Source organism: Hevea brasiliensis, chromosome 18 (assembly GCF_030052815.1).
Source record: "Hevea brasiliensis isolate MT/VB/25A 57/8 chromosome 18, ASM3005281v1, whole genome shotgun sequence".
Classification (NCBI taxonomy): Eukaryota; Viridiplantae; Streptophyta; class Magnoliopsida; order Malpighiales; family Euphorbiaceae; genus Hevea; species Hevea brasiliensis.
In genome coordinates, this window is record NC_079510.1 from 35,887,850 (window position 1) to 35,898,461 (window position 10,612).

At 36.1% G+C, this 10,612-nt stretch overlaps 3 protein-coding genes across 8 annotated transcripts; 1 reads left to right on the forward strand and 2 right to left on the reverse strand.

Moving 5' to 3' along the window:
* Positions 1 to 1,214: 1,214 nt before the first annotated feature.
* On the reverse strand, positions 1,215 to 5,660 carry LOC110641903 (uncharacterized CRM domain-containing protein At3g25440, chloroplastic). Of its 5 annotated transcripts, none has more exons than XM_058140742.1 (6): positions 5,535 to 5,660; positions 4,699 to 4,869; positions 4,552 to 4,611; positions 3,470 to 3,719; positions 2,507 to 2,908; positions 1,215 to 1,924 (listed from the first exon to the last, which is right to left on the reverse strand). In XM_058140742.1, the coding sequence occupies exons 4-6, from the start codon at positions 3,695 to 3,697 to the stop codon at positions 1,763 to 1,765; spliced, it is 792 nt and encodes a 263-aa protein (XP_057996725.1). In that variant the 5' UTR covers positions 3,698 to 3,719; positions 4,552 to 4,611; positions 4,699 to 4,869; positions 5,535 to 5,660; the 3' UTR covers positions 1,215 to 1,762. The 5 variants fall into 5 exon arrangements, with proteins under 5 accessions (XP_057996725.1, XP_057996721.1, XP_057996724.1 ...); XM_058140738.1 differs by having other exon boundaries at positions 1,215 to 1,658; positions 1,734 to 1,924; positions 3,470 to 3,941; positions 4,552 to 4,869; XM_058140741.1 differs by having other exon boundaries at positions 4,552 to 4,869.
* A 33-nt stretch (positions 5,661 to 5,693) lies between these two features.
* Positions 5,694 to 8,845, forward strand: LOC110641907 (sirohydrochlorin ferrochelatase, chloroplastic). Its single transcript, XM_021793794.2, has 6 exons — positions 5,694 to 5,850; positions 5,931 to 6,148; positions 6,240 to 6,301; positions 7,511 to 7,621; positions 7,728 to 7,820; positions 8,433 to 8,845. Exons 1-6 carry the CDS (start codon positions 5,741 to 5,743, stop codon positions 8,532 to 8,534), a joined length of 696 nt encoding a protein of 231 aa, XP_021649486.2. The 5' UTR covers positions 5,694 to 5,740; the 3' UTR covers positions 8,535 to 8,845.
* Positions 8,846 to 8,874: 29 nt separating this feature from the next.
* LOC110641904 (chaperone protein dnaJ C76, chloroplastic-like) lies at positions 8,875 to 10,611 on the reverse strand. 2 transcript variants are annotated; one of them, XM_021793789.2, is made up of 6 exons: positions 10,255 to 10,611; positions 9,950 to 10,124; positions 9,681 to 9,873; positions 9,425 to 9,531; positions 9,138 to 9,342; positions 8,875 to 9,014 (listed from the first exon to the last, which is right to left on the reverse strand). In XM_021793789.2, exons 1-6 carry the CDS (start codon positions 10,335 to 10,337, stop codon positions 8,875 to 8,877), a joined length of 903 nt encoding a protein of 300 aa, XP_021649481.2. In that variant the 5' UTR covers positions 10,338 to 10,611. The 2 variants fall into 2 exon arrangements, with proteins under 2 accessions (XP_021649481.2, XP_021649480.2); XM_021793788.2 differs by having other exon boundaries at positions 9,950 to 10,151.
* Position 10,612: the final 1 nt, after the last annotated feature.

The following is a 10,612-nucleotide window of genomic DNA, read 5'->3' on the forward strand; positions in this document are numbered from 1 at the left end:
AGCACTTAAGAGAATGAAAGTGGATAAAGCCTTTGGACCCGATGGAATACCAATTGAAGTGTGAAAATGTGTGGGAGATAAGAGAATGGCATGGTTAACTAAATTGTTTAATAAGATTCTAAACTTAAAGAAAATACATAATGAATAGAGGATGAGTATTTTAGTACCTATTTTAAAAATAAGAGAGATATACAGAGTTGCTCAAACTACAGGGAAGGAGTTAGTTTAGATGGAATGGTACTGCCCCAAAATAATTACTTTAAATATCTCGGCTCAATCCTTCAAGTAGATGAGGGATGTGAGGAGGATTTTAGTCATAGGATTAAAGCCGGATTGTTGAAGTAGAGACGTGTCATGAGAGTTTTATGTGATTGCAAGATTCCCAATAAATTGAAAGGAAAATTTTATCGTACAGCCATACCATATTATACAGTAGTGAGTGTTGGGCACTACAGGTGTTGTATATATCTAAGATAAGAGTTACAGAGATGAGAATATTAAGGTGAATGAGTGACCATATTAGACTAGATAAAGTCCGTAATGAGAGTATTAGAGAAAAGGTAGAAGTGGTGCCAATTGAAGATAAGTTGAGAGAAGGGAGATTGAGGTGATTTGGTTATGTAAAGCATAGACATACGGAGATTCCAATTAGACAAGTAGAGCACATTAGGTTAGAGGATAGAAAGAAAAGAAGAGGTAGACCTAAACTGACTTGGAGGAGAGTAGTACAATATGAACTAGAAGCATTACACATTTTTGAGGATTTAACCCAAAATCGTTTAGAGTGGATAAAGAGAATCCATAAAACCGACCCCAAATTTTTGGAATAAAAGCTTAGTTGAGTTGAGTTGAGTTGAATTGTATTAAATTTTATAATTTACTTGAAATACATTTAAATTCTTGCTCATTTCAACTGCACAACTATACAAATAGAGCCTAGTATTATCCCAAACCATCACCTAAAACATTCAAACCATTGGGATAGGCAAGTGCAATTCACAATGTTTATGTTTATAGCTATAAGATGAACAAAATTAAAATAATAAAACTAAAATTTATGTTTGCATTTTATGGCTTGGACCATCTCCAAACTGGATTCAGCTTTCTTCAAATGCATTGTGAATTGCAAACTGGATTCATCTTATAGCTATAAACATAAACATTGTGAATTACACTTGCCTATCCCAAATTTTTGGAATAAAGGCTTAGTCGAGTTGAGTTGAATTGTATTAAATTTTATAATTTACTTGAAATACATTTAAATTCTTGCTCATTTCAACTGCACAACTATACAAATAGAGCCTAGTATTATCCCAAACCATCACCTAAAACATTCAAACAATTGGGATAGGCAAGTGAAATTCACAATGTTTATGTTTATAGCTATAAGATGAACAGAATTAAAATAATAAAACTAAAATTTATGTTTGCATTTTATGGCTTGGACCATCTCCAAACTGGATTCAGCTTTCTTCAAATGCACAGGCTAATGTTTGGACTTGCCATACTAGTGGAGGAGTGCCTCTCTCCTTATATGTTCGTCACTTGTGTAGAAAGACTTTCCCACCTTATTCTTAAAAAGGTGCAATGAAATGAATGGAAGAATTTTATAGAAAAAAAAGGGCAATCAGCAAAAACCATGAACTCAAGAATATATCCTGCAAAAAAAGGCAATCAGTGGAAGGAAGAATTTTATAAAGAAAATCCCTAGCCAATCAAAGGGCCAACTTAACCTTTTTTTCTGGAGTTCCAAAGGTTGCCATCATTCATCAACAATGGTGAAGTGTGGCATATTCTCTTTATTCTCTTTCTCTTTCTTGTAACGAGCGACATGCTCAAGATACTCTTGAAGTTCTTTCTCCAATTTTTCAATGAACTGACTTGTATGCTCTAGGGATTGCTCGTACCTATACTTTTCCAGGGCCTGCAAAACAAACAAAATGGTGGCAAGTGAATGTTCAAATGATAGTTTAGAACCTAACTTTTATCAAATGGCAGTGATGAGCAGTCAGAAGTTAATTCCTTAACTACTAGTTTGATTCATGGCATCTTCATGTTGCCATAATAAACAAATATCAATTTTGTATTAAAAAAATCAGTTAGTGCTTGTGCATATTTTTCAAAGAAAAAAAAACTTACATTTCTGATTTTGTCAATTATCTTCTAATATTTTTGAAGAAATATTTCATCCAAATATGAACTTCCATACGATCCAAAATAAAACTCCATATAATTTGTGTGCATCAAAGAGAGAGAGGAAGAATAGGAAAACTGTAGCATTGCATTCAACAGTAATATATTCGTGTAAATGTGGGCCTTCTGAAATATTTTTGAATTGCAGATCCAAAACTAGAATATTGCAACTACTAGTGTGAAAAATATTTCTGGATGATCCACAACACCAATTAGAGGCACTACGTGCAGGGCATCAGGGGGGGCTAACATATGCATATATAATATAAAGTGCATTCAGCAGATGCCCATGTACAAAAATAGACAAAATTACCTTCTGTTTAGATAGGGTATCTGGAGGTGACATAACTTTTGGTTGAACATAGTTCTTTCCTCTATAGAATATGATAGTATTGTTAGGTTTTATGTCAATCACAATGCCTTTGCTGAGTCGAGTAAGCTCTTCAGCATATTCATGAATTTGCCCTGGCTTGCAAGGTTTGCAAATAACCTTCACTGTTTCATGCTTCTTCCAATGAAGATGCATATTGAGAACAACGCCTCCGAATACTCCTCGTCTTCCAACTAGAATAAAGTTCTTCTTCTTCTCTCCAGTACGCTTGAGGTAATGCTTCTCTTCCTCGGTTAATATTTCAGGATCATATGTTTCAGCTGGCATTTTGGGAACCTCAAATTTCCTCAACTTCTCAATCAACCATGCCTCCTTTCGCTTGGCCTAAGGATAAAAGCAAAATTATGGTTAGAAGTAAGATAATTTTGTTGGAATAACTGTAAAAAAAATAAAATTAACTCAGAGAACCCAAATAAAAATTAAAGACAATGATGGTAATAACATTTCCCTCATGCTGGTCAACAGGATATTTCTTTCAATCAATAGGGTTACTGAAAAAGGTCAACTCCATAAAACACCAAGCAAACATATATATATATATATATATATATATATATATATATAAGGAACTGCTCCTAGACCAGCAGCCTCATGATTTTCTATGTTTATCGTTTAAGATGCCAAGTACCAGTGTAAGTATAGTGAAACAGATCTTGACTTCATCTTTAGGTCAAGGACCCAGTAAAACACAGCAAAGTTATTGCTCATGCACTGCAGCAATGTTGCATTAGTTTTCGATGGAACTTTTTAATTCTGTCCATGAAAGAAGCACAAATGTGGTGCAACAACCAATAATTTAGAATCTGAAAATTTGTAGCATTCTCGGTAATATTCAATAAAATGAGACAACTAAAGAGAGATGAATAATTCAAAAAGGAGGCAAACCTTGTCAAGTTTATATCTAATCCGAACTTCTGGATTTGGGGAATTCATCTTCTTTTTGGCCTTGAGACGATAGAACCTGAGTTCATTCAGTTTGGCCTTTCTAGACATTTTGACCCTTTTGGTGGTCTTCTTCTCATTTTCTGGAGAACCATTTTCATCAGGCTGCTTACTAATAGAAAACCTGACAACAGGACTGTCTGTCTTCAGCTCAATTGACGCACCGCTCATGTATCTTCCATGTATCCAATTTCTGAGAAAATTATGACTGACAAACACATTTAACCTGTGTGTCCATAAAAAATAAGGAGGAGAAAGTACGCTTGGTGCCTCTCGAAAAGGCAATGCAGCCCTGTAATTTCTCAGGTGCACAAAGGTGATGTTGTTAATAGATGGAGTAATGGAAGTGGCTTGGAGAAATGATGAGAGATTGGGCCCTTTATGAACTAGAAAATAGTACCAAACCAAAGATTCCCTGCATTAAGTGCACATGTCATGTATTGCAGAGGCATTTTAAATGATGGGAACGCAACAATATGGATTGGTCCAAGACTTTCCCATTTCCCATTAAAGGATGCAGATGCACTAATTGCATGATAGCTTCAAAGAATTATACAAACTATGAGGTGCAGATGTAAGGAAGAAATCAACAGTTCTGGCCAACTACTCTGCTACTTTGTCAAAACCCCAGAATCTATCTCTTATGGTCCTAATATCCTCTCTCCTTGGCTAGCTGTTTATTTTAAGGCAGTAGTCACCTGGTATCAAAGCTGATCTTGTGTCCACAGCTCAACACATTCCCATCATGGAATTTTATGGACATTTTTAGAACCATAAGCAAGTGAACATATTCCTTCAATTTTATTTAGTAAAATGTCTGACAACTAGATGTTACAGAACAATTAAGGGGAAAACCCTACAATTCTACAGAACAGAACAGATAATCCAACATTACAAATTTGAAGCATCCTATAATGTTGAGCTAAAAATAGTCATACAAAAGAAAGGCCTTAATCACTGATATCTAAATAATAAAAAGCCTCCATTTGGTTGCCAAGAAAATAATCAGTTCAAAGGAAACACACCTTTTGATAGCGTAGTTAAGTCCAATAGTGATGCTGCCCTTGATTGAACCCACAGCGCGTCTGATTGAAGCAAACATTACTGTCTCATAAACAAATTCGACAAAGAAACAAACATATGACGGTTTTATTATTTTGGAGTGAGATCACCATGAGAAAAGTTCATGCCTTCCGGAATTTGAGGAACCATAACGTCATTTTAACTGATTTTGAGAAATCTGATTCCATGCAGTCTCATTTGCAATCTGCGAGCAGGGGCAGACTTAAACTTTTTGAGGTTGAAATCTACAGATGAAATGCATTCAGCTAGGAATAATCTTCCTACAATCACATAAAACAAAAAAAAATTCTAATACACCCCTAATCTTCAAACTAAATAATCAACTTAGTGAAGAATACACACTTGGGGAAAAAAAGTAAACAACAATTGAACAAATTAAAATCCATCCACTATACATCCAAAAAAATTCAGAAGTATAAAAAGTTCAGCTATCAGCAGTCATCTCCTTCAACAAACAAACTCATAACTTATAAGGCCTGTAACTATAATTGAAATGGTGTCAACTAAAACCTGTCGCAAGAGCCGCAGCTAGGATTTCTTTGGTGTTTGAATGAAGTTTTTTGGTTACTGCTAAGGATGAGGCAGACATAAAAGTGATGCATTACAAGCTTAAAAATCTGTCCTAGCAAGAAGTAAACTTGTTTGCTTATTGCAGATAGCTAAAAAGTGAGAAAAACAAAATCATATGAACGATTATAAGCCAAGGTGTCAGAAATCAGAACGAGTTGTTATAATCAATTTTAGCCAACTTCGTTACCCACTTCCTTTTGTTTTTCCTCCATTACACGGTACTGAGTACCCAATAATACAAGAAACCCAGAATGAAATTGCCCATACAAATTGGAATCAAGCTCAAAGTAAGCATCAGCTAAGCAAATTTAATTTCTAAGAACCCATTAAAAAGAAAATGGAAAATCATACATACCCCCAGATGCTAAAAGTTTCGTTCAAGCCTTTTCTCTTTCCATTTCAGCGTTTAATCTCTTTCGCTCCTCTTTCCACACTGCCATCTTTCCTCTTCTTTGTATGGGAAAAAATTGAGAACATAAAGGACAAATTTGGCATTAAGTTATAAGGATGGCTCTTTTATCTAAAAACGGCACCGTTTGATCCAGATCACTGCATTTTAACATGTCCTTTGTGCAGATAAACGGCGCTAATTTCAGAGTTCACTTTCAGGCGGTGTCTCCAAAAATGTTGTTGAAGGCTCTCCTTCTACCCTCTCAAAATACCCTTACAAGGTGACCAAAACTTCTGTTCTTTTTCCTTGAAAATCTCTTCTCCTTCTCTTTCTTCTTCTTTATCGAATTGTTGGCTACAGTTGTCCAGTGGGCGAAACTGGAGCAAATTCTATATGGGCACCACCCAAATTCTCAACATCGCGTGGAGGTCTCTGCAAAACCAAGCATTCATCCAAAAGTTTGTGCTTGAGAACGGGAAATGGCGCAATTACAAAGAAAGCACATGGGATTGGAGAGGAAGATGGCGTGATCATTGTCGACCACGGTTCGCGTCGTAAGGAATCAAATCTCATGCTAAGTAAGCTATTAAAGTTTTTAAGTTGTCTGGATTTTGGATTTTATGCCTTCGCTTTGAAGTTGGTGGGTAAGACGTGAGCTCTTGTTTTCAGACGAGTTTGTTGCCATGTTTAGAGAGAAAACTGGGTACCCAATTGTAGAGCCTGCTCATATGGTAAATTTTTCTCCCTTTTATCTAAAGGGGCGATGATATTACTTAAATGCGCCGTTAATACTGTGCGTCATTAAGATTTCATCATTGTCTCTATTACTTTGCCCTTCTTACTTGAACCTCTCTGTTTTTCCTATGTGTTTCTGCTTTCTGGCATTTATGTCTAATGTCTACTTCATTCTCTCTGCTGGGATTTAGCTTGCTCTGGCTTTATTATTATTATTATTATTATTATTATTATTATTATTATTATTATTATTATTTTCCTTTTATACGTCGAGTAGAAATAGCTGCTTCAAAAGCTTTTTGGGCCTATTACCTTCTGTTTGTTCCAGCAAATCCAAATATCCAATTGGGACTGAAGGTAGTTTGTGATTTCTATTGGCATGACGAAGAGAAATGGAGAATTTGTTGAGGATATTTATGTATGCCAATATACAATGTTAGCAGAAAATAATATAAACATAAAACATCCATGTCTAGAAGCTGCTGTTGACGCAGCAATTTGCTATCAATAAGTACATCTGTGTGTATGGTAATTTACAAATAATGTAGAGGATTTTAGAGAATCATGGAGTCTTTATTAGGACAATACGTTTTCATGTTTAAGTGTTGGAACTCTCCTGTTGTGTGTATTGTAGCCCAACAGTGAAATGCTGTGTCTGATATGCCTCCCTATGTAGGTATGTGTGAGAGGAAAATTAAGTCATTTGGTGCTCTGTTGCAGATATGATATGTTATGTTATGTTATGTTTAGGAGTTGTCTATTTGTCGGTGTGTGAATGCTTATATTCATTTTGTAGACTGAGGAGTGGGGTTGTTTTAGTTCATGAATCAAATTATTCAGTGGCAGATTTTTTTGACTGATATTTGTCATGGGCAGATTTCTGGGCTTGCTGGCATATCTTCCCATTAGATTATTACCATTGTGGTCCTTAATAATATACATGCACAGAGCTAATTATATATTCTTTTGATGGATTTTACTAGAATTGTTGCAAGATTTATTTTAGCATGTTCATAGACTTGCTGAAAGGCAAGAAGATAAAAGAAATTACACTTTTGTATTTTATTAATTTTAATGCATTTCCTTGGAATATCTGGTTTTTAAGGGAAACACAAAGCTGTATAACTTTTGTTGAACCTATTTACATTTGCAGAACTAAAGATACGTTTATTATATTTCTTCTTTTCAACTTTTAACATAATCAGGAGCTGGCAGAGCCCTCAATAAGAGATGCATTTGGTTTATGTGTTCATCAAGGGGCAAACCGGGTGATTGTAAGTCCATTCTTTCTCTTTCCTGGACGTCATTGGCACCAGGTAACTCATTGTAATTTTCTCTGATAACTGGACTACCAACTTAATCTGTCCCCTTAGAGCTTTACTTTAGTGCCTAAGACAGATTCATTCACATGTTATTTGAAAGGATATTCCTTCCTTAACTGCTGAAGCTGCTAAGGAGCACCCTGGTGTGTCTTATATCATAACTGCACCTCTTGGCCTGCATGAGCTACTCGTGGTATGTAATTCTCAACTTTCCTTTTTCTTGGCTGGGATAAATTCTGTTGAAAAGAAAGCTTTGCCATATTTTGAAATTGTATTCAGTTTTAAAATTTTCTTATGTTGTCTGATATTGCGTGATTTCAGCAGTTAATTATATATGAATATGGAAGCATTGAAAAGTGTCCTTAATTACTGCTAATGGATCCAATATGATAGATTATTCTTCTGCAACAAGATTTGCTTTTTCCACTATTGTAAATGCATTTTTTCTAAACCCTAAGATGATCAGAATGGGGCACTATTATTTCAGACTGTATATTGTCTAATGGAAATAGGTGGTCTATTAAGTGGGTTAGGAGAAATGCAAACAAAGTAGCTCATGTTCTTGCAAAGGCTGCTTGTTGTCATGCTTCTTCTACTGTTTGGGAAGAGCCACCTTGCTCTCTCTCTTTTGTTAGCTGATTCAGTTTGATTGTTGAAGTTATTTTTACTTCAAAAAGGAAAAAAAGATGATTCTTCCTGTTATGGGTAATTGTATTTATTATGCCTATCTCCCTTTCTGCTCATGTACATATAGTTAATTTAAACAGATGCCTCGTGTTCTAAATTTTGGTGGTTTATATTGCAGGATGTTGTGAATGATAGGATCAAACACTGCTTAAACCAAGTAGCGGGAGATGCAGATGAATGTGCAGCATGTGCTGGAACAGGCAAATGCAAGCTCTATTAGTCTGTGCAATTGCAAATTGAAGTTACATTTGACTGGCATACTATTGCTGTTCTCAGTGGGAAAATTGAACATATACTTGAGAACAGATGTGATCATATAGAGGAAATCAAGTAAATTGATGTTTCCACTGAGCATTATATGCAGCTATACTGCTGGTGCCTAAGTAGGACCCAGAATTTCTTTTACGAATCTGTAGTTCCTGGGCATTTTCTGTACTGTAATTAAAAAGATATATTTACAAGTTCAATTGTTTTCTGTAACTGTGTATTGCCTATCCTTGTGATCTATGTTACGCTTGTGTTCTAACATTAGATCTTGACCCTTTTGTGGTATGCATAATTCACATCCTATTCCACATTTCTGAACCAAATTTTTTCACCAAGTTCCAAATAGTTGAGAATTTCTCCATCTTGATTTTCATGGTAGCAGTGACTCGAGCCTCGGCTTGAGCAGGGGTCTCTTCTTCAACAGTTGCTTGTACTGCAATTAGAACAATGCTTATCAAGCTCGAGTCAGCTAAGAATAAAGTGTTTATGAGTTGACCAATAGATGCAGCAACTTGCGGCAACTTATTTAGCTTGAGAATGCAATGCAAGGACTCACCATTACTTCGGAAATTACGAGTCTGTCGTTTCAGCTGCTTGTTGAATGACTTTGCTGCTGCAAAAACATTACTAGGCCTTTCCCAACCTTGTCCAAATACACCATATCCTTCCTTAAGTTTAGGTTGAATCAAGAACTCGAGCACTGCCAACTCCTCTTTGTCAACCCAATGAATGCAGTTCACAGGGCATGAATCAACCGAAACCTGTAAGCTTCCAATCATATCCTAGGACTATTCACGCACAAAACTGCAATCTCTTGTTTGTTACAAAGTTGCTTTAATATACCTGAATATTTTGGTCATTGTCTCCGAATTGAACTTTGACTCGTGCGCATCCAAGGGCTTCATCCATCACAAACGTGTTACTTGCATGATGCACACATTCTCTGCAACCTGCAAAATGTTTATACTCAGGAACTGAAAAATAAAATACTACCAACACACATTTTTTTTATACATTCAAACTTAAGATGTTGCAATTCTAAAGAAGAATCTAATATCATTGAATTAACTGAATAGAAATGTTTGTCGACGTGAATAACCTATGCAAGCATTCTCATCGACAAATAATGCTTGGGGTCTGAATGGCCCTTTCCAGGAGCTGAAACCCATGACATTGTTGTTTCTTCCAGACCGCATTCTCAATTGACCGATGGAAACATCATACTCCTTCCTGAGATCCTCTCGCATAAGGATCTTATAAGCCTCATTCAGCAATAGAGTATACTCATGGCCCTAAAAAGAAAACTATCAGAAAAATTTTTGAACTAGACATATACCAAATTGAAGGGAAGCGAAGTAAGTATATGACCTTTTGGCCAGCAATATCAGGGTGATACTTCTTCTGCAACTTCCTATAAGCCTCTTTGATTTCTCTGGCATCTGAATCAACAGAAACTCCCAGCAACTCATAGTAATTCTTGTCTGTTCTTACACTTCCTGCCCTTGTGGTACGGCATCTTATCACAGGGCATCTCTGCCTCCATCTCAAAATCAAAGACATGAAACTAACACTATAGCAGTACATGTGCCATCTCAATACTAGAAAAACCATTAAAATTATGCAATTCAAGCAGAGTATGGGATTAAATTAAGAGTATGAGATTAATTAAGTACCTGGTGTTTGGATTGAAGCAACCATGAATATGGGAAGCTTTGGTCACAGAAAATGGATAAGCTGGAGCCGTGGAGAGTGACATATTTTTCAGTCCACTGCCTCTGGTTTTTTCTTTAGTGCCCAAATGTAGCAGCTGGGCTTAACATTAGATTTAGATATTCCTGGAACTCAGAGAGATATTTTTCTCAGTTCATCGACCAATCACAGCATTCCAAGTCAGCAATTCAAAGTGCAACCCAAGGATCCCACATGTGCACCCAGTCAGAAGATAGAAACGACGCCGTTGACAAATGGAAAGAGAAACGGCACCGTATCGCAGACAGAATGATTCGTTTCAAAATTCTCAGATTCGAGAGC